The sequence below is a fragment of the Phalacrocorax carbo genome (genome assembly GCF_963921805.1).
Source record: "Phalacrocorax carbo chromosome W unlocalized genomic scaffold, bPhaCar2.1 SUPER_W_unloc_3, whole genome shotgun sequence".
Taxonomy (NCBI): Eukaryota; Metazoa; Chordata; class Aves; order Suliformes; family Phalacrocoracidae; genus Phalacrocorax; species Phalacrocorax carbo.
The window spans coordinates 1,336,004-1,363,226 of record NW_026990254.1 but is presented as its reverse complement, the minus strand read 5'-3'; the positions used below and the strand labels follow the sequence as shown (position 1 = coordinate 1,363,226).

Below are 27,223 nucleotides of genomic sequence, written 5' to 3'. Positions count from 1 at the left end.
CAATAATTTATATTTTATATTTATATTTTTATACTGTGTTTCCCAGAGAATGACTGGGTAATCTAATTTAAAGACTATTAAAGAGGGCAAACCCTAGCATTTGAAGATACTTTTTTTGTTTGAAGGATTTCATGCATCACTGATGTTTAGTTCCCATTTGCCAAGAGAAAGAAAAAGATCAGATATTTATGGTCACTTAAAACTGACTCACTGTAGTGTTAGAAAATCAAAACCGAAATACCTTCTCAGGCAAACCATTTAGCTAATGTTCTAGGCATAGAAAATATTCTTTTAAAAATATTAAAATGCTCAAGAAACTAATTTATAAGAGTTTGAGTTGAGAATTAATAGACTGAAAGAATGAAAATTCAGAGCAAAGACCAGATCTGACTGAGAACACTGTTGGTGTTTAGTAGGTTGTCTATGGATTTTTTGAACACTTAGCCTTGGAAAAAAGTGTTTCTAAAAATAGTGGTACACCCTTTTCATGGGGGGAAAGATGTTTCTTTTAGTGTCTGAAATTTTTCTGATTGCCCAGGATACTAATTGTGAGTGATCATCTTAACCTCATTTTTTATAATATTATATCCTGTACTATGGCCTGACTATAATTGACTCCTGATGCTTAACTGGTTCAAGGAATACTTCTGTTTCACAAGTTGCTAGATATGAGCCTTTTATCAGTGGTCAGAGTGCTCCTTGTTTCCCATAAAATAATTTAGAAATTCTTTAAAGTTATTTTCTGTTGGTTTTGAGGATGAGCTTCCATATTCACACTTAAAGACCCGAGCTTTTTTGTGAATTTTACTCCCTTCTGAGATTTCTCAGACAGTGATGGTGATGAATTAAAATTAACATTTGAATTAGAGAACAGTTAGGATTCACATGAGATGGATTGAAACATGACTTTTTATTCTATTTAAACAATAACAGATTATTTGAAAGACTGGATAATAGCTATTATTAAATTTTCTATTAATATGTATTGCTAGGGAGGAGTATTACAATTTTTTTACCATGAATTACTTTGTAAATGACAGCACATGAGAATGACCATAGTCTTATAACTTGGTAGCAACATGACTGAGCCACCAATGCAACAGGGTTGTACAGCAGCAGATGCTCTCCAGTCTGTCAAATCAGGTATTTCCAGCAAAAGGAGAGGTGTTAGTGTCTGCACATGGACTTGTGAGATTTCTTTTATACCTTTCTTCCATGTGTTTCTGATTACCCAAGAAAGATCAGTTCTAACTGGAGCGGTTGCAGGGAGGGCTATCACGATGATGCCAGGAACAGGTCTACTTTACGAGAGGATTTGAAGTTGTTTCAACAAATAAAGGCTGAGATGATACAAAATTTCTCTCCACAAATATACTAAAGGGAATAAATATTAGTCAAGAAGAGCAATGCATGTTGCTGTTCAGTACTGGCACAAGAACAAATGTTATTATTTGATTGTGAATACATTGGAAATATGGAAGAAGTTTTCTGGCAGTTAGGAGGGAGTATCTGGAACAGACTTCCAGTGGGAGTAACAAGCAGAGTTTTGTGGAAGCTTTTTGTTTTGTTTTTACAAAAGCAGAATAAGAACAACAGTAACATAGAAATTATTTTAAGAACTCAGTTTATGAAAGCAGTTAACTTTAGATTAGTCTAAAAGCATTCCATGGTGGTGGAAAGCCAGATTTGATGGCCCTCAGTTCTGTATTCCATGTTTGGCTATTTTTCTATTAATTTTGACACTTGTCCTTTTATTATATGTGTTTATCGTTCTTGTCAGAGGCTTTCTGTTTTAATCCATTATATCTTTGTTTACCTGTGTGTGTGTTTACAGATTAGACTTTTCTGCCATAGAACTATTAAGAAAGCTAAGTTCCTGCTTAAATTCTTCTCATTCATAGTAAGTGACAACAAAGACCTTAAACACTGTTACTTGAATTAGGGCCAGAGAGATTAAATTATTTGCTTGAGTTAATGCAGTAAATTGTGGCATAGCAGGAAATTGAACTCAGATCTCAGTTATTTGTCCAACTGCAAAATGTTTCTTTCCTATAATTACATTCTCACTTTAAAGTTCTTCATGTTGCTTTCACTGTGTTGATCAGCCTGAGACCTCTTTTACATGCATATCTTTCCTACCAAGGATGCAGCAAATTACTAGTACAGATTAGATAGCAATTTGTAACATGAAGAATTGAACCACTCTTAAATTTTTAACAATGCTGAAACTTTCCTAAAAGTGATAATGTTGGTTTGAATTATCACACATATATAGTATCTCACATAAAGTTTTAACATAAATGGTTGAAATTAAAGGTCCCCATTTTTCTTTTTTATGAGGGGCTTTTAAGTAGCTAGGATATCTGGCTGAGGACCATACAACAATATTAATTTCCCATTAATTACTGTTGCACCTGAAAATGGAATACAGTGATGTACCCCTAAAACAGACCAGGTAGCTTGTAGCATCTGTAATGTACACTTGTAGGGCTAAGATTTGGTTGTCAGACAGGTCCTTTATCACACAGATACTAGTGCGGCTGAATGAAATTTTGAGCTGCTATAACATGTTAGTTGATACTTCTGAAGACAGCCCATTTATGTCTCTGTGCAGTCATTATGCAAAGTCTGTGGACTTAAATTCAGAAACATTTTTTAAAGAAAAAAATTTATAAATTTATGTGAATTTCACAGTTTACTGACAAAACAAAAGTGTGGTAGAAGTTTGAATGATGTTGCATTAATTTGAAAAAAAAAATTTCCTATGATTGTTTTTTACAATGAGAAAATCCTTTAAAAATGCCAAAACCCAGGATACCCTACCTGACAAATGAACACTATAACTCTCATATGAAAAACTGGAAGGTTCTAGAGAATCAGTCCTTTTGTCTTGAAAACTAGCCTCTAATTCACTCCAAATATCCTATCATCGTGCCACATACTGTTTTGGACACAATTAGTAATTTAATATGGATGCAGAGTAATAGAATGGCATAGCAAGACATTTTAGTGTCACACTGGGCTGAAACAAATTATACATTATTGATTGTAAGATTTAGGATATTCACCTAAAGACTTATTGATCCTTTCAGGCTAATAATTGATATACAAAAGATGCATTCAGTAAGTATACAGTAAAGTAAAAAAAAATTAAAATAGAAATTACAAAAATTAATTCGTAAGCCTTCCATCTATCAATCTCATATGGAAAGAAGCATAATTTAGAGAATTGTTTCCTTAAGTGTTTAATTAAACCATGAAATCCCTGTCAAACAATGATGCAGGTGCTAAAAGCTTGCATGCTGTAAAAAAGGGATAGGACAATTTATAAGCACTAAAATATGTATATTTTAATATAGACCTTTTTTTTTCCCCCCTGTGAAAGACTCCAGAAACAACAATACTGTAAAATTCAGTACATTCTGATTAGATAGAACTTGGTGTTTTCTTAAATTTTCTTGTGGTGTTCCTTTCAAACTGCAGTGCTAGATAGAGGTTATGAGAATTTTGGAGGAAAAACTGGGAAAAGTAATATAAAGGCCTGTGGCTTGACAGATGTTCTGCTTTGTTAAGAAGGTTAACTATGCAATAAAATATATAAAACGTGCACTGATTTATCCCCTTCACTTTTTTTTAAAGTAATTTGTTGAGAAACTCCTCAGTTAAGTTGTAATGATAAGAGGATCAGTGCATGTAATTTCAAGTTCAACTTAAGTGACAGTTTTATCTGTAGTTTTCTATATGCCATTAGCAAAACAGCTTTTAGTCTTTTTGGATTGAAGACAAGAAAATACTAATTTCATTATCTATGCTCAGAGAATCAAGTAGTAGAGTAAAAGAGCGGTAGGGATGTTTCACACTACTCACTATATGACTTGTCAGTTTGACAGTCAAAGTAATCCAGTGCCATGGATTTTTTTTTTATTACCATGCAGAAAAAGTGTCAAGTATTAAAGGTGTCTGAAAGTGTGTGGCTGCTCAAAACCTTCTCTTGATGTGTTCAATTTTAACATGGTATATTTGTTGCAGTACCAGACTGTATCTAGCTGTAATCATGAAGTCTGTGGGTTTGTTCTCCTTATTATCCTGGAATTGTGTTTCCTTTTTTCTCTTTCCATTTAGATGCAGAGTCTGAAAGGTGGTACAGAAGCTGTAGCCCATTTGGACCAGTTAGAAGCTGATTATTATGATATACAGCTTCAATTATATGAAGTCCAATTTGAGATCTTGAAATGTGAAGAGCTGCTGCTGACAGCACAACTTGAAAGCATCAGGAGACTGATATCAGGTGCTTTTTATGCATTTTAATTAAGACGTAATCTGTAAAAGATAATTCTCTTCCTAAGATTCTAGTAAAGCCTGTGAGAATGAAATGAGAACAGGGTTTTTTTTTTGCCACGTGAAGAGCTGGATCTTCTAACATAAGTACTGTTAAATTAAAATTTACACTTTGCAGGGATGAATGTCACAGACTCCTGACAGATGTTCTGCAGACAACCTTTATTGTCAGCTTTTCACTGCTTATATATCTTTGACACATTCCTCACGCGATCACACGCACAAACAATTTCTGTTATTCATCAGCTAACTCTAAACACACGCCTTATGCTACATTCTAATAGGATGTTTTATTTGCGCTACCTCATTTGTTTTTACTTACTTAAATCCTTCTTAGCATTCCCATGCTCCTGTGTTTTTTTACTGCCGCGTTGCTTCAGTTCAAGGACGTGTCAAACAGTGCTAAGTTACTTGCAAATTCATAGAATCGTTAAGGTTGGAAGAGACCCTTAAGATCATCGAGTCCAACCGCTAACCTATCACTGCCAAGTCCACCACTAAACCATATCCTCAAGCACCACATCTACCCTTCTTTTAAATACCTCCAGGGATAGAGACTCCACCACCTCTCTGGGCAGCCTGTTCCAATGCCTGACAACCATTTTGGTGAAGAAGTTTTTCCTAATATCCAACCTAAACTTCCCCTGGCGCAGCTTGAGGCCATTTCCTCTCGTCCTATCGCTTGTTACTAGCGAGAAGAGACCGACCCCCACCTCGCTACAACCTCCTTTCAGGTAGTTGTAGAGAACGATAAGGTCTCCCCTCAGTCTCCTCTTCTCCAGGCTAAACAGCCCCAGTTCCCTCAGCTGCTCCTCATAAGACTTGTTCTCTAGACCCTTCACCAGCTTCATTGCCCTTCTCTGGACACACTCCAGCACCTCGATGTCCTTCTTGTAGTGAGGGGCCCAAAACTGCACACAGTACTCGAGGTGCGGCCTCACCAATGTCGAGTACAGGGGCACGATCACTTCCCTAGTCCTGCTGGCCACACTATTCCTGATACAAGCCAGGATGCCATTGGCCTTCGTGGCCGCCTGAGCACAGTGCCGGCTCATGTTCAGCTGGCTGTCAACCAACACTCCCAGGTCCTTTTCCTCCAGGCAGCTCTCCAGCCACTCCTCCCAAAGCCTGTAGCATTGCATGGGGTTGTTGTGACCCAAGTGCAGGACCCAGCACTTAGCCTTGTTGAATCTCATACCGTTGGCTCCAGCCCAACGATCCAGCCTGTCCAGGTCCCTCTGTAGGGCCTTCCTGCCCTCCAGCAGATCGACACTCCTGACCCAGCTTGGTGTCATCTGCAAACTTACTGAGGGCGCACTCAATCCCCTCATCCAGAGGATCAATGAAGATATTGAGCAGGACTGGCCCCAACACTGAGCCCTGGGGAACACCACTCGTGACTGGCCACCAACTGGATTTGACTCCATTCACCACCACTCTCTGGCCTCGGCTGTCCAGCCAGTTTTTAATCCAGCACAGAGTGCACTTGTCCAAGCCATGAGCAGCCAGCTTCTCCAGGAGAATGCTGTGGGAGACAGTGTCAAAGGCCTTACTAAAGTCCAAGTAGACAACATCCACAGCCTTCCCCTCATCCACTAAGCAGGTCACCTTATCATAGAAGGAGACCAGGTTAGCGAGACGGGACCTCCCTTTCATAAACCCATGCTGGCTGAGCCCCGTCCCCTGGTTGTCCGGCATGTACTGCGTAATGGTATTCAAGATGATCTGCTCCATCTTTCCCAGCACTGAGGTCAGGCTGACAGGCCTGTAGGTCCCTGGATCCTCCTTCCAACCCTTCTTGTAGAGGGGCATCACATTTGCTAGTTTCCAGTCATCTGGGACCTGCCCAGTTGACCAGGACTGCTGATAAATGATGGACAGTGGCTTGGCAAGCTCCTCTGCCAGCTCCCTCAGTATCCTCGGGTGGATCCCATCCGGCCCCATGGACTTGTGAACATCCAGGTGAAGGAGCAGGTCAGTGACTGCCACCTCTTCAACAACTGGGACTTCATTCTGCATACTATCTCCATCTCCCAGCACAGGAGCCTGACAATCCTGAGGATGACCAGTCTGACTATTAAAGACTGAGGCAAAGAAAGCATTAAGTACCTCAGCCTTCTCCTCATCTTTCCTGGCAAGGTTACCTTCCACATCCAACAAAGGAGGGAGATTCTCCCTGGCCCTCCTTTTGTCACCGATGTATTTATAAAAATTATTTTTGTTATCTTTAACGGTGGCAGCCAGTTTAAGTTCCAACTGGGCCTTCACCTTCCTGATCTTTTCCCTGCATAACCTCACAACATCCTTGTAGTCCTGAGTCACCTGCCCCTTCTTCCAAAGGCAGAAAGCACTCCTTTTTTTCTTGATTTCCAGCCAAAGCTCCCTATTCAACCAAGCCAGTCTTCTCCCCTGCCTGCTTGACTTAGAGCACATGGGGACAGCCTGCTCCTGCTCCTTTGAGACATCCTTCTTTAATAACATCCAGCCTTCCTCAACTCCTTTGCCCTTCAGGACTGCCTCCCTGTTGCTGTACACTTCTATGGGAGAACTTATCTTGGGCCGCATATCTCCGGGACGCAGGGCTCTACCCACCCTGGGGACAGTGATGCACAGACATCAATATGATGGATACAAAATGTCCGTTTATTTAGCTGCGTCACACGCTTATATAGCTCTTGCGCTTCCTGTTCCTGCCACTCCTATGGGGAGGAGTCTATCTTTCTGTCACATCCCGTGATCTTCCAGTCGCCGATCCCTGTCTATTCCCCTACATCTCCCCCTCCCCATGCTGCTAAAAGTTCTACAAAGCTACTTGCGTAAGCAGATACATATTGCGGTCAGGTCTATATTCATGTAACTCTTGCAGGCGCTCTTTGATTTGTCTTATAACACAGCATAACAATGGCAGCCCACAAGTAACCATGGTTACTACGCACAACAAGATCCCCCCAATTATTACTATCCAGTCCCAGTTCATATCTCTCTTTTGCCACCCTTTCCCAGTGTCGCTCTCGTTGCAATATTGCTTGCGATCTTGTCAAGGAACTCATTTCTTTTCCCAATAGTACGGCTAGCATGAGGATCCATGTCAGCAGACCCTGCAAAGAGACAACTCAAAGGGATTATTCATTCTACATCCTTGCACAGTTCTGCTTTCACACACTTTGCAGGCACCCATTCTATGCGCCCTTCATTCTCAACCGCGGCGTAGCCCCTCCCCAGGCATCTCAGTTTCCATCCTCTCTCCCATTGCTCACTGCCTGGGAACCTTACTCGTACCTGCGGATAGCGCTCACCTGCTTGAGCTTTGCCAAAGTGCTTCTCCACTGCTGTAACTTGCTCCTGCCCGCGTATAAAATGATTAAGCGAATATAGTGCACGCATTAAAATAGTTTGCTGAGCTGCTACGGGTATAGCTCCCTTATACCCCTCCCCAAGCTGTATTATTTTTGCTTTCAAGGTGCGATGAGCGCATTCAACTATTGCCTGCCCCGTGCTATTGTAAGCAATGCCGTGTTTTAATACAATATTCCAAGCTTTACACTGTTATTCGGTACTTCGAGCCCGAAAGCATGGTCCATTGTCTGTTTTTATCTCGGTGGGCTTTCCAAGCCACGCCATCACCGTGGTCCAATGCGCAGCCAACTGCGTTGCAGTCTGCTTCCGATGTTGAGTAGCCATGATGACTCTACTATATGTATCAATTGTAATTGCCAGGTGCCTTCCGGGGGCCAACTGTGGACATTCAGTAAAGTCAGTCTGCCAGATAGCATTTGCTTCCAGTCCTCGAGGGTTGACTCCTGCCTCCCACAATGGCGAGTGCTGACAGTAAGGACAGGTGGCTACTACTTCTCTTGCTGCTCTTATTGAGATGCCACACTCCTTTGCCAAGGCTTTAGCACCCAGGTGCAGTTGTTCATGCAGTTTCTTTGCCTCCGTCAATGTCCAGACTCCCGCGGCTGCCTCATCAGCCATGCGATTCCCCTCAATCAGTGGTCCAGGCCCCATCTGATGACTGTGAATGTGAATTACTGTCACAGTTGCTCCTTGCTGTGATAAAGCAACCTCTAGCATCAAGGCAATTTCCGTGTGTGGTACACCCTCTCGTTTCATGGACATGACTAATTTATACACATATAAGGAGTCTATGCACACATTTATATGCCGATCTATATCCTTTCGCAGGGCCATCTCTAGTGCTTTCGCTTCTAGCCACTGCACACTTTTACCCTGCTCCTCATACGTCTGGCGCATCCAACTATTCTCTTCTTTCCACACTACCGCCGCTCTGTTCGTCTTCGAGGAAGCGTCTGTGAAATATGTTGGTCCTGGGTGAGGGGTATCCAAAACTCTACTATCCACACTTAAATCCACCACTTTGGCTGTCTCGGCCCACCTCTGTACCGTGTCTGTGATGATTTTTCCTGGGTACGAGTATACCGCCAATTGTATATCCTCTTCACTCTCTACCACCTTCCTCCATTTCTCCCCATTCCACGGCACTGTGAGCTTATCTGGCTCCTTCCCAAAGATTCCCTTGCTTTCCCGTCGCAGATGCCAAATCATTCCCCCGGCTACCTTGACTTTTGTGGAGAACGCATCCTTGGGAACCTTCTGATATACCCATCGCAGTGGCTTTTCTTCCCCCGCCCGTATTTGATATAGCAATCCTAATCCTCCACCGGCGGTCAGAATCCAACCTGCAATTAATTCCTCCTGGGGGTCCCACCACCATACTCCTTCCTGTTGCATTCGATGTTCTATCATCTGCAACTGCTGGACTGCCTCAGGGTCTAAACTCCTGGGCTCCCATGGGTCGGTCCCTTTCAGCAACGCATAGAAAGGTTGCATCTCCTCACCAGTGACGCACACAAATGTCCGCAACCACTGCAGTGCTCCTACCAGCTTCTGTACATCGTGTAAATTTTTAACCTTAGGTGTAAGTTTAATAGGCTGAGCTTGTATGCAATCCCCTTCTATTCTAGCACCCAGAAATCCACACACTGGTCCTCGCTGTACCTTTGCCTCAGCTACCTTGAGGCCCTGTCCCGCAAGGCCCCTTTGGGTGTCTGAAAAGACTTGTTCACACAACGCCTCAGTGGGCACAGCTATGAGGACGTCATCCATGTAGTGGATCATGTAGATTCTCTCCTGATACTGTTGCCGTACTTGATGCAATGCAGAAGCCACATACCTCTGGCAGATCGCTGGAGAATTTTTCATCCCCTGCCATCTACTACCTGGTTCTGCGTGGTTCACCGCGGGCAGAGTAAAGGCAAATCTCTTTCTATCATCTGGATGTAGCGGAATGCTGAAGAAGCAGTCTTTGATATCTAAAACAATGACTTGCCATCCTTTCGGGACAGCACTCAGATCTGGTAGGCCAGGTTGGAGAGGCCCCATGTCCTCCATTTGCTGATTTACTGCTCTAAGGTCATGCAGCATCCTCCATTGGTTTTTATCTTTCTTTTTTACAGCAAATATAGGGGTGTTCCACGGGCTCATCGAGGGCTCTAGGTGCCCTGCTTCGTGCTCTCGTTTTACTATAGCTCTTACAGCCTCTGTTTTCTCTGTTGTCAGGGGCCACTGCTCCACCCAGACGGGCTGTTCGGTTTTCCACACTAACTTGTGGTGACGAAGCCCCTCTGAGGCAGTGGCCCTTATGCTAAATTTTTCAACCCGATCCCCATCTGGGCAAGGGCGTCTCTCCCTAACAAGGGGCTTGCTACCCCATCTGCTACTAGTATGGTCACTACGGCCGTGAGGAGCTTCCCTGCCTCCTCGTCCATGACTTCGAGTTTTACAGGGCAAGTACTAGTCCTCGTCTGTTGTTCTCCTCCTACCCCTATTATACGTTTTCCCATGGCAGGGGGCCAAGTTGGTGGCCACCGTTCGAGTGGCATCACTGTGACATCCGCCCCGGTATCCATTAACATTCCCAGGCATATCCGTGCCGGGCAACTCGGCTCTTGCGGGGTAATCATCACCGCCGCCATTGGTCTCTCATCACAGCCTATGACCAAGGCCACGCGGGGGCTGTAACCTGCAAATCTTGCTGGTTCTGCTCCCCTGCCTGAAGGTTCACTCCCCCTTGGCCCGCTACGGTGGGCCAAGCTCCTGGCACTGGCACCATGATGAGGGCCATTTGACTCACAGGAGGCGCAAATCCCCCTCGCTTCGCCCTCCTTTGGCCGTTTCCCGGCTTTGTGGTTGGACAATCTCTTGCCAGGTGTCCCGGCTTCCCACACACCCAGCACCTCCCTACTGGGTGCGCTCCTCCTCCATTACGTCCTCCCCTTTCCCCTAGCGGGCACCCAGCTTTAAAGTGCCCTTGCCGTCCACACAAGTGACATCTCGGCCCCACCCCGGCCGCTTGCACCATCACCCTTTCTTCGCTTCCACAGTCAGGGTTCTGGCAGATGTGCGCTCCCACACCGCCATGCTGATTCAACGCCTCCTGGCGCAAGACATGCCTGATGGTTTGACCCAATGATGTCCCCACCGCCAGGGTGCGGAGGACATCTTGTGTTTGCGGATTTGCTTGATTTCGGAGGCAATCCATAAGGACTGCCTCCTTGGCTGCTTGTGGCAATTCTGATTCTATAATAGCCTTCTGCAACCTGTCACAAAACGTTGTAAATGGCTCTGCTAGTCCTTGCTGTATCTTTTGCCAAGGTTCTGCTTTTTTTTCATACCTGCCCACTTCACTATATGCTCTGCGGGAACTCTCCGTTACTGCTTGCAGCTCCCTGCCCCTCCTCCAGGAGCTATCCGGACAGGAAATATCCCGGGCATCTCTATCCTTACTCCATCGAGGCTACAATCTCTGGCTATCAGCCGCCAGTTAGGTAACTCGACTGACTGTCGCTGGGGCGCACCCTTCGTTAAGAGTCCTGCCTGCCGCTGAGTTACTTCCCCTAGTGCACGCATAACCTGCTGCAGCTGCCGCAACACTTCCTCCGCGGACCCCTCCGGAGCTGCAGCGCTCCGGACCTCCCCTTTTGGCGGTCCCTCTCCTCCCTCACTCTGACTGGTCCTCCAAGTCCCTACTGCCTTATGCCTCTTTTTTGAGCGCTGCAGGCAATCTGCCCCATCTTCCCACATGTGGACATCGGTTTCTCCCCCAACTTCTGATTCTCTTCTACTCGAGGTTGATCTATACCCGCCCTGTCCTCCCCTCCAGGCACCCCAATCCCCCTCCTCGTCCGACTCCCATCTCAAGGGTTGCCCCGGGAGCCCATCTCGAGGGTCGGGCAGAGGGCAGTGCCGCTGCCGGCGCTACTCATCTTTCTCCTTCCGCTCCGTCACTCCCGCTGCGCCCGCCGCCACGTCCCCCTCCCCGTGCGCAAGTACCTGCGCCTGTGCCCAATCGTCCCAGGGGTATGCAGGGGGGCATTCCAAAGGTCCTGCTGGCTCAACAGGGAACACCGCCGCTTCCTGATCCACCTCTTTGGGAGCCTCAGACTGAGTAGTTGGCCAGGCTACTCCGTCTGAACTCTCCGCTTCTTCCCCATCCCCCGCGATGCTTGCCCCTGTCTGCGTCCCCACTGCCGATCCTGGGTCTATTTCCAGGCTACTGTCGCCTGTAGCACTGTGCAGGCACAGCCGCGCCTGCCGCCACGTCTCCTGATCATCCTGAGCTTTCAATAGTAGTCGGTGTATCTTTCTCCAGAGCTGTATGTACTGGGGTTTTCCCATCATAGCCCTTTCGGCTAACTCCTCTTTAATTCTCACCCAATTATCTTTATTAAATATGTCTGCGGGACTCCGTATGAGCCCCTGCGTAATCACCCATTGGATGGCCTTTGAGGTAGGCGCCTTCGAAATCAAAGTTCCATAGTCCTTCCCCAATCGCTTCAGTACCTTTATGACTGACTCCATGGCGCACCCACTGTCCTGCGGCTCCCTGTCCCACCCCTGTGTGCCCCAAGCTATCTTTTCCCCCGGCAAACTTGCCATGCCGCCCCGCCGATCACATCGGGGTCACCACTCATTGCTGTACGCTTCTATGGGAGAACTTATCTTGGGCCGCATATCTCCGGGACACAGGGCTCTACCCACCCTGGGGACAGTGATGCACAGACATCAATATGATGGATACAAAATGTCCGTTTATTTAACTGCGTCACACGCTTATATAGCTCTTGCGCTTCCTGTTCCTGCCACTCCTATGGGGAGGAGTCTATCTTTCTGTCACATCCCGTGATCTTCCAGTCACCGATCCCTGTCTATTCCCCTACATCTCCCAAGGGACTCTGTTAACCAGACTCCTTAACAATCCAAAGTCTGCCCTTCTGAAGTCCAGGGTAGTGGTTTTGCTGACCCTCTTCCTTACTTCTCCAAGAATCCAGAACTCTATCATGTCATGGTCGCTGAGCCCAAGACAGCCTCCAACCACCACATCACCCACCAGGCCTTCTCTGTTCGTAAGCAGCAGGTCCAGCAGGGCACCTCCCCTGGTTGGGTCACTTACCAGCTGCGTCAGTAAGTTACCTCCCACACACTCCAGGAACCTCCGAGACTGCTTCCTCTCTGCTGTGTTGTATTTCCAGCAGACATCTGGTAAGTTGAAGTCTCCCACGAGAACAAGGGCTAGAGATTGTGAGACTTCAGCCAACTTCTTGTAGAGTACTTCATCTGTCTCCTCATCCTGGTTGGGTGGTCTATAACAGACTCCCACCAGGATGTCTGCCTTATTAGCCTTCCCCCTCATCCTTACCCATAAGCACTCAACCTTATTACCATCATTAAGTTCTAGACAGTCAAAACACTCTCTAAAATACAAGGCTACCCCTCCACCTCTCCTTCCTTGCCTGTCACTTCTAAAGAGCTTGTAGCCATCCATTGCAGCGCTCCAGTTGTGCAAGTCATCCCACTGTTTCCATGATGACAACCACATCATAGTTTCCCTGACGCACGATGGCTTCCAGCTCCTCCTGTTTATTGCCCATGCTGCGTGCATTGGTATAAATGCACTTCAATTGATCTATTGATCTCTTCTCCAACACAGGTATGCCACCCCTAGGCTCATTCCTAGCAAGCCTGGTTTTATCCCCTTCCCCCTTCATATCTAGTTTAAAGCCCTCTCAACAAGGCCTGCTAACTCCTGAGCCAGAATCCTTTTCCCCCTTTGGAAAAAGTGAACCCCACCTGTCTCCAAGCAGGCCTGGTGCCATGTAAACTGCCCCATGATCAAAAAAACCCAAAATTCCACCACTGGCACCAGCCTCTGACCCACATGTTAATGAGATGGGACTTCCTGTTCCTTTCCATATGTCTCCCAGCTACCAATGGGATGGAGGAAAACACTACCTGTGCTCCTGATCCTTCAAGCAATCGCCCCAGTTCTCTCAAGTCCCTTTTGATTGTCTTTGCACCTCTCTCAGCTACCTCATCACTGCCGACTTGAGCAACCACTAGCAGATAATAATCAGATCCTTTTACTAGCCTAGGGAGCTTCCTGGTAATGTCTCTTACCCTTGCCCCAGGGAGGCAGACTTCTGTATGGGATGGGTCCAGTTAGCATATCCGGTCCTCTGTTCCCCTCAGAAGGGAGTCACCTCCAACAATTACCCTTCTTTTTTTCTTACCAGTGGCTGTTGTCATGCATGGGGCTACTGGTTCCCTCTAGTCAACCCCTTGGGTGGATCACTGTATCTTCATCCTCCTGGCCCTCAGGTTCCAGAGCCCCATACCTATTGTGTAAGGGCACCTGGGGGGGCAAAGTCAGCCAGGAGAGGATTTGCCTACTGCACCGAGCAGGAATCTGCATCCATCTTGTCTCTTGGGTCCCCTCCCTCTGCCTGGCAGCACAAGGGCAGGGGGGCCACTCCTCTTGATGCTTCTATCTGGTGTGCTTGTCTCAGGGATGGTAGGGAGTGGCTCCTCCAGTCTATCTCCCTCTTGCATTCCCTGATACTCAGTCTCACAACTTCCTCTTTCAGCTCTGCCACCATGCTGAGCAGATCCTCCACCTGCTCACACAGGTCCTGTCTCAGGAGCCCTCCATAACTGGAGGAAGGCTCTGGCACTCCCTGCAGCCAGAGACCTGGGTGGCTGCATGTTTTAGTGGGAGTTCTGTCTGCGTTGCCACATGCCTCCTGGCAATAGCTCTTGCCCGAGAGGAGACCATGGCTAAGTCTATTCCGGGGGAGCATAGACCACGAGGAGAGCTCGCCAGCTGCCTGCTCGCCCTGCCTGCACAAACTGCCACACCACACCCTGTTCGTCGCACTCCTTAGGGAGCCGTTTAAATCTCCCGCCGTTGCCCCAGCAACGCCCAAGCCCCGTCTGCCTCGCTCGCGAGAGCAGCCGGTTGTTTTTGGCGCGAGGGCCCTACCAGGCTCTTTATCGGGCTCCCTGGCACAGGAAACCCTTGTTTCTACCCCAATCTAGCGCCCAGTCGCAGGACTTACGCCGCTGCTGCTGCGTGCCTTGCCGACTGAGTGGTGCTTCCGGGATCTCCGCGTTTAAATCTCCCGCCGTTGCCCCAGCAACGCCCAAGCCCCGTCTGCCTCGCTCATCCCCCACAACACCTGTTCATAAGGCATATACATACACATACAGAAGTTTTGGTCTGGTTCTCGTTGTCCACGTTTGGAAGTAAGCATATAAGATACTATGTAAGGTTTGGAAAACTTTAGGGAGGAGGAAATGTTTTAATTACTGGACTTGTCTCATTAAAAAAATTTGCATTGGCATTATTAATTTCTTTGAAGTGATTGGTTTTCAAAAGATATTCCTGCAAATCAGAATCCTTCAGCTAAACTTTGAAGCTTGTTGTATTGCTATGTCATTGATTTAGAACCTACTATATCCTGTGTACTTACAAACTATGGAAATGGTACAGGTAAATCATACAGCGTTTTGAATCCAGTTCTGTCCTTTGGACCTTTCTATACTTAATGTTTTTATTCATGCAAGCTCTGTTTTATTGTTTAGTGCATAGGGCTTGCATAGCAAATTTTGTTATGGATAGAAAAGTCACTTAAGAGAGAGATTTGAAGCTGAGTTGTATTGCGAGTTGCCTCTGGAAAAAGAGAAAACATAGGTATCACGGATTCTTCTCAGTGTTCTGTGAATCTCCTCTCAGCCCTGTGATGGCAACATTAACTGCATGTATGGAGGATGAGGACTGAAAGTTCTGTAAATTACTTCAAAGAAATGTGACAGCTTTGCCTCTGTGGAGAGCTAGTTTAGTGCTTTAGAGATAGATGTTTGTACTTGGGAAATCAGACATTTAATTTTGGTACTGAAGATGCTGTATGGTTTTCTTACCTGCAGACCAAAGGAAATCCCTTGAACAGGAGGCTGAGAAAAAATGTGTATCAAAATCCTTTCTCTTTGATGTAGTGATAGTAAAACCTAAGGGCCCTCAGAGATTAAGTTTGCTGTAAAAACACCATAGGTCATTATGACTTGTCACTAATATTTTCCCCAGAAATCTCAAAAGAAACCCCCAATCTGACTGAAAATAAAACCCCCAGTCAGCTAAACAACCAACCCTCTCCTTCCCCCATGGGAACAGAACAGTTCACTGTTCTGGCTTCCTTTGCTGTTTTAAGTTTGTTAATTTAAATTATTCTTTAATATAAAATCTAAAAGGATTTTTTTTTAATCAGTTGTCGATGTTAGATGGAGTTACTGTTTTTTAACAACTCTCAGTTATATCCCATAGGACAGAAAGTGAAAAATACAATTCCTAAATTGTATTTTGCTCAAGGGGTGAAATTATCTCTTCAGACTTTACTCAGGCAGGGGGAATAAAACAATTAATCTTGTGAAGAATGTTACACTGAATTGGCTACATCTCTTCAAAACTGTTCTGTACCTAATCTGAATGAAAGCATCTCCAAAATATAGTGGTCTTTTAATATGTGTTGTTTCCTATGGAGTCAATTAGAAAAGAATGGTCCATTGCATCTTCTGTTATGCTTCTTTTTTAAAGTGTAATTATAGTCAGTAAAGTAATAGCCTTTTAATTGAGCACATCTGTATGATTTTAAATACATGAGTCTTAGTGACTTCTAGAGGCTGTTGCTATTCTTTACTCTTTGACTGTATTGGTTCTGCAGATATATTTCTGAGAGTTTTGGATTCTGTTCTGATTTGAGGAACATCTGCAGAACTACTAATGAAGTCCAAACTGAGAATTTTTTGAGAGCATAATTTGATTTGACTGCCAGTTTGAATTTGCAAGGTCATAAGCTAGAATAAAACCATTTTCTTTTGCAAATTCAGCACATTGGATCTGAAAAGTATCAAATGATAATTGTCATACTATAAACAACAGTACTAGTTTTTTACTGTCATTAACCAAATACCTGCACTGTAATTCACAAAATGTGAATTTACTACGTTAGAATTTTAAAGGGTCTTATCCTATCCGTACAAACTATCCATACATCCTTGTAAGATTTTTTTTTTTTGTGGTGGATGCATTGCTGTCAACAGAGAATGTGATAGTTGGTTCCTGCTTTGGTTGGGGGGTGGGTTGAACAAGTGCAAATGGTATCTAAAGAGGAACAATTCTAATCTTTTTATTGTAAGTGGTGGAGTCGTTAGAAGCTTAAGCACTTACCAAATTTATAGGCATTTGAAAAGCTCAAAAGCTGTTTGTAGAAAACTCCTGGAATGTTTGATGGAGGTTCCAAAAGAGTTGCCAATGGTTTTTTTTGTTGTCTTGGGTTGTTTTTTTTTTCAAACAATAAAACATAAACTAGCATTATATTTTAGAACTGGGAGATTTGACTCATTTGCAGCTGAGCTATTGGGGTTTCACTTGTAAATTCCTGTCTTTAACTCTGCATGAAAGTGTTCTAAAATAAAAATTCCATGTAAATTCTTCCATTTTAAGAGTGTGTTGCAAAATATAGTTGTTAGCCATGAGTTTTGTTTTTGCTCACTGTCTCAAAGTGGGTTCTAATGACTTGCCTGTTTTACAAATGGATGAAATTTTATGTATTTCTTTTTTTTAACTGAGAACTAAAGTAAGGACTCAAGTAGGTCTGTTTCTATTAGTTTTTATTTTAGGGTTAACATAGTGATGTTCTTTCTTTTCTGGTTCTGCCATATCCTGTGCTGAGCTGAAATTAGCATGACACAGTCAGAATTTTGGTTATAGCAGAGACCTTACACACAAATAACATGGAGTGACAACAGCTTTTAAAATAGACAGTGTTCTGAAAAAAACTCTGCCCCTCTCCTCAAATAATCTAGTAGCAGAAGTAGGAGGAAGTTACAGTCTTCCTGAAAGGTATTTGATGAAGGTGAAATTAGAAGGTTTGGTGGTGCTGCAGAGTAGGCACTTGACAGTCATGCCAGCTGTATCTACCTGTTTCAGCCAGCAGTAATGCATATCCCTCTTGGTGTATTACAAAAATATCCTACTTGGTATGCCAGTGAAATAAGGAATAAGAGGTCTTTGCTTCTTCTTTATCCCAACATTCTGCAAGGACTTAAAATAATCACTCTTTCCTTCTTGGCAAGAGATGAGAAGGCAACATTCAGAAATGAGCTCAATGTTATACTGAATGCTTCACTCAGGAGGCTAAAAATGATGAGTGTTGATAGAACTATTAGTAATGACCTCCTTTTCAGGCCTGTAATGCTTTGAAGGATTGCCTTGAAGTTACCCTCCCACTGCAGCCTCTTAGCAGTAGTAATGACTGGGAGGTCAAAAACCTCCGAAGAGGATTTTTGGTGTTTTGTTGTCTAATTCCCCTTTCATTAAATTAATAGTAGGTTGTGGCAGGAGAATCTCATGCCAAAGACTTAAGAGAGTCTGTATATCCCGAACTTTGTAGTGAAGACCAGAGGATATTGCTGCACATTGTGGGTCCCTTGTGTTAGTTAAGAGACCCAAAGACATGTGTGGACATTGTGATCGAGTTAGACTACAGACACAAGTGTACATTTACAGTTGCATTTGTTCTTTAATGCTCTGAGCTTACCTGAATACCAGGCTGTGCTTCATTGGTATTGATTTCTGTTCATCATAAAAAATTTAAAGCCCTACAGTGCTTTGCTCTTTAGTGCTTTTCCTCTGACCTTTTGGTTTTGCTCTTCCTCTGAAAGGACTACAGCGTTCTTCTACATTAAATCTTGCAACTCAGTGGGGGGGTTGTTGTTGAACAAAACAAAATGTTAATCAAATACAAACTATTGATTTGACTTTTTCATTGCTGACATTTTTAAAACAGAGAAGAGAGATGAAGTGGTATATTATGACACTTACGAAAGTATGGAAGCCATGCTTGAAAAAGAAGATATGGCAACATCTGTATGCTTGCAAAAAGAGGAGCTGCAAAAATTACAACAAAAAATCCGCCATCTGGAAGCAAGGCGTGGACGTATTTCAGCCAAGAAAGCCTACCTCAGAAATAAGAAGGTATTATTAAATTGCAAATTCCTAGCATAATTAGCAAATTTATTAAAACTTCAAAAGATTTCATTTCAGATACAACTTCCAAGTCTCAGAATTTTCGTGGATTATATTTACTACTTACTAAAAGTTGTTTTACAGAGTACCAAGTACAATAGCATGTATTATTAAATTGATATATTTAAGATTCAGTTTACCCTTTATCTTTAAAGGAGCTTTTAATCACTTAGACGTCAACAAATAAGCTTGTTTCTGTTAACTAATTGGAATACTTTCATGTGGAAAATACATGCTAGAATGCATGTTTTTACAGAGAGTAGTATTTGCGGAAGAGAATCAAGCGTGTTTTCTCACTAATGAGTTCTATTTTCATTCTCTCATCTTATCCTTTTAAACTTATGTCATGCGTCATTGATTCTCTATATTCAGGAAATATACACGAAATCCAGTATATATTCTTAATTTATAAAACTAGGTGTGCTATTTAGGGCCACTTTTCTTTGTGTTACATGGTTGGGATGTTGTGCAAAAAATTGTTTTAATATAGCTAATGTTTTGAAATACTGTATTGAATGTAGGTAAATATGTTCATTCCTTTTTTTCCCAGAATGACTTGTTTACAGTTCCCTACCAGTTTATGGTTACTTCAATACGCATTATTAATAAGCAAGATAGATAGCTTAATGAGTAGAATAGATCAAAGTTTTGAGAGAGCAGCGTAATACTTGTTAAAAAATAGGTTTTTCACCCCATGCTATATACTATAAGGCAATGTAGATAGACGTCTCAGTTGAGACCTCATTCTAAATTAGGATCAGGGGTTGGGGTGGTTGTATGCTCCCAGTCATGTCACTTGATAAGGGAGATGACACCGTTATGTAAACAGTTCTAGTAGGTTGAGGGTAAAACATTCAGATCTTTCCTCTCCTTCATAAGTAATATATCTATTTTTATACCTATATCTGAAGCAAAACAGTAGTTGATACATCTTATATTTTGGATTTTTATATTTCTTCAGTCACTGTCTTGTCGCTGATTAACACAATATGGAGAAGACTGTAAATAAATTATTATAAAAGAAATCTCTTGTTAGCCAGTTATGGAAAGTAGTTTGCTCAGAGTCATTGAGTATGTTTTATGTGATTTTGTAAAAAGAAAAAAGTATCAAGAAGCTGGGCTTTTTAGTACTTTAAGGAATAGATCCTGTCTGTCATGTTATGCTAATCAATATAGGCTACGTTAGAATAGTTATGCTGTTTTCTCCTGAGTATCAAAAGACAATACTGGCACCATCTGGAGTACACAAACCTGTTTAAAAGCAAAAGGCTGGTTGCTGCTCCTCACTTAACTTACAGGAGTTAACAAGTTGAGAAGTGACCCTGAAGCAGGAGCAGAGTTGGTTTTTTTTTAGCGTGCCTTCTTAGCTATATAATTAACTAGTCACCTTCAACTGGTTCATTTGTTTCCAGGTTATTCTATGATAAAATACCTTATTTAAGCTGAAGGAATTAGTTGTTCTAGGTTGTATCAATAGTTGCAGCATGCCTACTTGTGCACAGAGACATGATGTAGAGATGTATATGGTAGTAATGCTCATGTGAGTCTGTGTGCAGGTGTGATCTAGTCATGCCTGCTCAACATTCTGCTGGAAGAATGTGGCTATACTGCTTTCAGGACCTGAGGTAATGTGTCTATGTGGAACTTCACTGCTGAACATCACAGCACTCTCAGAACTAGTTCTAGCTCTCTACTGATTTCATTGACCAATGTATCATTATCTGCAGCTGAGGGCTGCAGTGAGATACTTAGCTTTCAGCTAGTAAAGAAACCACAGATTAGAATAACATGTTGTCGTTGTTCAGCCTCAGCTGGCAACTGAACACCACGCAGCCGCTTGCTCACCCACCCCCCCACCCCTGTGGGATGGGGAAGAGAATCAGACGAGCAAAAGAACTTGTGGGTTGAGATAAGCACAGTTTAATAACTACAATAGAATGATGATGATAAATGATTATGATAATAATGACAGTAATGTTAATATAATAAAAGGGAAAAGGAAGGAAAGGGAAAACAGGGAAAAAACGCAGAAACACGAACGATACAACCGCTCACCACCCGCCGACCGACGCTGCCCGTCCCCGAGCCGCGATTGCTCCCTCCCTCCCCCGGCCAGCCCCTCCCAGGTAGCATACTGGGCATGACGTTACATGATATGGAATATCCCTTTGGTCAGTTTGAATCCGCTCTCTTAGCTGTGCCCCCTCCCCTCCCAGCTTCTTGTGCACCCAGCAGAGCATGGGAGGCTAGACATGTCCTTGACTAGTATAAGCGCTACCCAGCAACAGCCTAAACATCTGTGTGTTATCTCAACAGGTTTTTTTTCCATGCTAATTTCAAAGCACAGCACTATACCAGCTAGAGTGAAGAAAATTAACTCTATCCCAGCTGAAACCATGACAGTATCCACCCCTTATTCCATATCATTGACATCATGCTCAGGTCCCATACTATTCAGTACAAATTTAATAATCCCTATCCATCTTCTCATCCTTTAACAATATATATATATATACAGATTTTCATTTATCATTCCACTAGTTTATGGAACACCCCTGTAGAATGCCTGTGAAATGTCCATTGAGTTCATTTAGTCCATGACTTTGGATTTCATCTCTTGTAAGGGTCCTTCAGAGAGGCGGTGCGCGTGGGGTCAGATTGTTGCATGTCAGTCCTTGTTCCATCACCGCTGCACTGGTAGTTCTTGTTCTCTCACTGCTCCACTTTGCTCGGTTCCATTGAAAGTTCATTTGCTATTATTATTAATTGGGAGATTCCCACCATGATAACATTCCATTGATGCAACCATAGTAGTGATGACATACAACATCATATAGCAATTAACAGCATATTATTCAGTTCATTGGCTGTTTTCACCCAAAATTAAATCCCCCTGAGGTACACACCGGACTCCTCCATCCTCCCGCATCACCCACCAAGTGCACCCAGGTCCTCGAGCAAACGCAATCCCACGAGTGGGTTTGCCTCTGCTGGAAGCAGGAATAACCCAGACTGTCTTGCCCAGCATATTTTTTATGTGCACTACAGGGACTCTATCCCCTTCCACAGTACGTAAGGATTCTGATTGGGCAGGGCCAGCTTGCCTGGCAGATCCCCTCATGTTGACTAACCAGGTGGCTTTTGCTAAATGTGTATCCCAGTGTTTAAATGTTCCACCACCCATTGCCCTCAGTGTCATCTTTAATAGTCCATTGTATCTTTCGATTTTCCCAGAGGCTGGTGTGTGATGGGGGGGGATGTGATACACCCACTCAATGCCGTGCTCTTTCGCCCAGGTGTCTATGAGGTTATTTCGGAAATGAGTCCCATTGTCTGACTCAGTTCTCTCTGGGGTGCCATGTCGCCACAGGACTTGTTTCTCCAGACCCAGGATAGTGTTCCGGGCAGTGGCGTGGGGTACGGGATATGTTTCCAGCCAGCCGGTGGTTGCTTCCACCATTGTGAGAACATGGTGCTTGCCTTGGCGGGTCTGTGGGAGTGTGATATAGTCAATTTGCCAGGCCTCCCCATATTTATCCTTCAGCCATCATCCCCCATACCACAGAGGCTTTACCCGCTTCGCTTGCTTGATTGCAGCACATGTTTCACATGCGTGGATAACCTGCGCAATAACATCCATGGTCAAGTCCACCCCTCGATCACGAGCCCACCTGTATGTTGCATCTCTCCCTTGATGGCCTGAGGTGTCATGGGCCCACCGAGCTAGAAATAGTTCACCCTTATGCTGCCAGTCCAGATCTACCTCAGCCACTTCAATCTTGGCAGCCTGATCCACCTGCTGGTTGTTTCGATGTTCTTCAGTGGCCCGACTCTTGGGGACATGAGCATCCACATGCCGTACCTTTACAACCAGGTTCTCTACCCGGGCAGCAATATCTTGCCACAATGTGGCAGCCCAGATGGGTTTGCCTCTGCGCTGCCAGTTGCTTTGCTTCCATTGCTAGTAACCAGCCCCACAGGGTATTCGCCACCATCCAGGAATCAGTATAGAGATAGAGCACTGGTCACTTTTCCCGTTCAGCAATGTCTAAGGCCAGCTGGATGGCCTTTACTTCTGCAAACTGGCTCGATTCACCTTCTCCTTCAGCAGTTTCTGCTACTTGTCGTGTAGGACTCCATACAGCAGCCTTCCATCTCCGGTGCTTTCCCACAAGGCGACAGGACCCATCAGTAAACAGGGCACATTGCTTCTCCTTTTCTGGCAGTGTGTTATACAGTGGGGCTTCTTCAGCACGTGTCACCTCCTCCTCTGGTGATATTCCAAAGTCTTTGCCTTCTGGCCAGTCCATAATCACTTCCAAGATTCCTGGGCGACTGGGTTTCCTACTCGAGCCCGCTGGGTGATCAGTGCATCCCATTTACTCCACATAGCATCAGTTGCATGGTGTGTGGAGGGGACGTTCCCTCTGAACATCCAGCCCAGCACTGGCAGTCGGGGTGCCAGGAGCAGCTGTGCCTCAGTACCAACCACTTCTGAAGCAGCTCAAACCCCTTCATATGCTGCCAATATCTCTTTTTCAGTTGGAGTATAGCGGGCTTCGGACCCTCTGTATCCCCGACTCCAAAACCCTAGGGGTCGACCTCGGGTCTCCCCATGTGCTTTCTGCCAGAGGCTCCAGGTAGGGCCATTCTCCCCGGCTGCAGTGTAGAGCACATTTTTTATATCTTGTCCTGCCTGGACTGGCCCAAGAGCTACTGCATGGACTATTTCTCGTTTAATCTGTTCAAAGGCTTGTTGTTGTTCAGGGCCCCATTTGAAATCATTCTTTTTCCGGGTCACTTGATAGAGAGGGCTTACGATCAGACTGTAGTGTGGAATATGCATTCTCCAAAAACCCACAACGCCCAAGAAAGCTTGTGTTTCCTTTTTTCTAGTTGGTGGAGACATGGCTGTTATTTTGTTGATCACATCCATGGGGATCTGACGACGACCATCTTGCCATTTTATTCCCAAGAACTGGATTTCTCGTGCAGGTCCCTTAACTTTACTTTGTTTTATGGCGAAACCAGCTTTCAGGAGGATTTGAACTATTTCCTTTCCTTTCTCAAAAACTTCTTCTGCTGTATTGCCCCACACAATGATGTCATCAATGTATTGTAGGTGTTCGGGAGCTCCACCTTGTTCCAAAGCATTATGGATCAGTCCATGGCAAATGGTGTAGGGCTGTGTTTCCACCCCTGGGGCAGTCGATTCCAGGTGTACTGGACCCCCCTCCAAGTGAAAGCAAACTGTGGCCTGCACTCTGCTGCCAGAGGGATTGAGAAGAATGCACTAGCGATATCAATTGTGGCATACCACTTGGCCGCCTTTGACTCCAGTTCGTATTGAAGTTCTAGCATGTCTGGCACAGCAGCACTCAACGGTGGAGTGACTTCGTTCAGGCCACGGTAGTCTACTGTTAGCCTCCACTCTCCATTAGACTTCTGGACTGGCCATATGGGACTGTTAAAGGGTGAGTGGGTTTTACTGATCACTCCTTGGCTCTCCAGTCGACGAATGAGCCCGTGGATAGGGATCAGAGAGTCTCTGTTGGTGCGATATTGCCGTCGGTGCACTGTTGTGGTGGCGATCGGCACCTGTTGTTCTTTGACCTTCAGCAACCCCACAACAGAAGGGTCCTTCGAGAGGCCAGGCAAAGTAGACAGCTGTTTAATTTCCGCTGTCTCCAAGGCGGCTACACCAAAAGCCCACTTGTAACCTTTTGGGTCCTTGAAATACCCTCTCCTGAGATAGTCTATGCCAAGGATGCACGGAGCCTCTGGGCCAGTCACAATGGGGTGCTTTTGCCACTCATTGCCAGTGAGGCTCACTTCGTCCTCCAATACAGTTAGCTCTTGCGATCCCCCTGTCACTCCAGCAATGCTGATGGGTTCTGCCCCTATATAGTTTGATGGCATTAAGGTGCACTGTGCGCCGGTGTCCACTAAAGCTCTATATTCCTGTGGGTCAGATGTGCCAGGCCATCGGATCCACACAGTCCAGTAAACCCGGTTATCCCTTTCCTCCACCTGGCTGGAGGCAGGGCCCCCCTAGTCCTGATCATAGTATTCATCACTCACTTCCGGTAGATATGAATCACGGGTGTCTCTGTTAAGATCAGTCAGGCCATCAGCACTTCTGCTCCTCTGTCTGGAGAATTGCTTACGGGAAACTGGGGCAGCAGCTCTCCTGGAGAAACTCCCCTGAGTAATTGTTCTCCCTTGAAGCTCACGTACCCGTGCCTCTAAGGCTGAGGTAGGTTTTCCATCCCACTTCTTCATGTCCTCTCCGTGATCACGCAGGTAAAACCATAGGGTGCCCCGTCGTGTGTATCCCTTCTCTTGAGCCAAGGGACGATTACTCCTAATGGCTGACATACTGGTCCGTACTGGTGGGGAGTAGGACCTATCTTCTTTGAGTTGCTGGACCTCTCGGGACAGTTTCTCAACAGCAGAGACGAGCGAGGAAGAGAGATTCGCTTCATATTCCCGGAGTCTATCAATCAACTCAGCCACTGTTGGTGTCTCGTCATCTTTCCAGGACTTTACTGCCAATGAGTTTGCATATGAGGATGGTGCGCTCCGTACAAACTTCCGCCACATGGGTCGTGTGCACTCAGCTTCATCTGGATCTTTGGAGGACCGTTGATCGTCCAGGTCACCATAAACCACCTCAAGCACGGCTAATTCCCTTAGATGCTGAATGCCTTTCTCCATGGTCGTCCATTTTCCTAGGCGAAATACAATATCTTCTTTGAAGGGATACCTCTCTCTCACCGCGGCCAGGAGCCGCCTCCAGAGGCTGAGGGCTTGTGTTCCTTTTCCAATTGCTTTATCAGTGCCCCCTTCCCTAGAGAGGGATCCCAGTTGTTTGGCTTCCTTCCCCTCTAATTCCAAACTACTGGCCCCATTATCCCAGCATCGGAGCAGCCAGGTGATAACGTGCTCACCCGAATGACGCCCGAAATCTTTCCGTATATCCCGCAACTCACTCAAGGATAGAGATCGGGTAGTTTCCGTTTCTTGTACACATGGTTCCTCTTCCTCCTTTTCTTCTCGTGATGGCCCTGGTTCATCGTAATCTCTTTCTAAACGAGTTGACCTTCTCTTCCATGATTTCTTCTTGCGTATAGGGGCAACTGATACTGGCACAGGTTGGTCCTCTGGTTTAGCTGCAACGCTTGGCACTGGGGTTTGAGTAGCTGCAGTGCCTGTCGTGGGGGTTTGAGTGGCCGCCGTGCTCATCACCGGGGTTGGAGCAGCTGCAGTGTCTGTCGCGACGGGTTGGGTGGCCGCAGTGCTTGTCACCGGGGTTGGAGTAGCTGCAGTCTCTGTCACGGCGGGTTGGGTGGCCACCGTGCTCATCACCAGGGTTGGAGTAGCTGCAGTCTCTGTCGCGGCGGGTTGGGTGGCCGCAGTGCTTGTCACCGGGGTTGGAGCAGCTGCAGTATCTGTCGCGGCGGGTTGGGTGGCCGCAGTGCTTGTCACTGGGGTTGGAGTAGCTGCAGTCTCTGTCGCGGCGGGTTGGGTGGCCGCCGTGCTCGTCACCGGGGTTGGAGTAGCTGCAGTCTCTGTCGCGGCGGGTTGGGTGGCCGCAGTGCTCGTCACCGGGGTTGGAGTAGCTGCAGTCTCTGTCGCGGCGGGTTGGGTGGCCACAGTGCTCATCACCGGGGTTGGAGTAGCTGCAGTATCTGTCGTAGCGGGTTGGGTGGCCGCAGTGCTTGTTGCTGGGGTTGGAATAGCTGCAGTGTCTATCGTGGGGGTTTGAGTGGCCGCAGTGCTTGTCACGGGGGTTGGAGTAGCTCCCTTCTCTTTCCCTTGGGGGTACTGAATAGTGTTAAATAGGGCTCGATAGGCATAAGCCAGACCCCAGCACATGGCAGTGATCTGTATCTATCTGGAATTGCCAGGGTGACAACATACTTCCTCCAAATGTTCTACTAATTTTTCAGGATTCTGCACTTGTTCAGGGGTGAAGTCCCACACCACAGGGGGTGCCCACCGTCTTAGGCATTTGCCCATACTTTCCCACATACCCTGCCACGCATAGCTATCGAGCCTTGGGACAGATCTCTGGATTATATTCTTAACTTGCTTACTAACCTTAGACAGATCTGATACCACCTGCCAAAGCAATATCAACAGATGTATCTTAACTACACAAGGATGTTCAAGATACTGAAAAGTTGTTGTAATGAGGGAGGAGACATTACATAAGATAGTAGCTACGGTGCCATTCTGTATTTCCTCCATAAAAAGCCTCTCAGAGGAGGAGGTATAATTGCTAATTGCCTCCATGAGGTGGTAGCTGTAGTACAGTAACGGCTTCCATGCAAAACCTAAATAACCGATAACAGTCAAGGCCAGTGTTTTAATAACAAGTCTCCTAGGCAAAATATCTCTAATCACTGCAGAGCACAGCCAACTGACAAAACCAACAGCAAG

General features: G+C 45.3%; 1 protein-coding gene across 1 annotated transcript in view; it reads left to right on the top strand.

Annotated features, from left to right (window-relative positions):
* Positions 1-27,223, top strand: part of LOC135310869 (junction-mediating and -regulatory protein-like) — a 132,395-nt gene that overhangs the window by 76,115 nt on the left and 29,057 nt on the right. The window contains exons 5-6 of the mRNA XM_064439940.1: positions 4,123-4,288; positions 18,540-18,727. Of these exons, the coding sequence (XP_064296010.1) occupies positions 4,123-4,288; positions 18,540-18,727 (354 nt within the window). The remainder of the gene's footprint in view (positions 1-4,122; positions 4,289-18,539; positions 18,728-27,223) is intronic.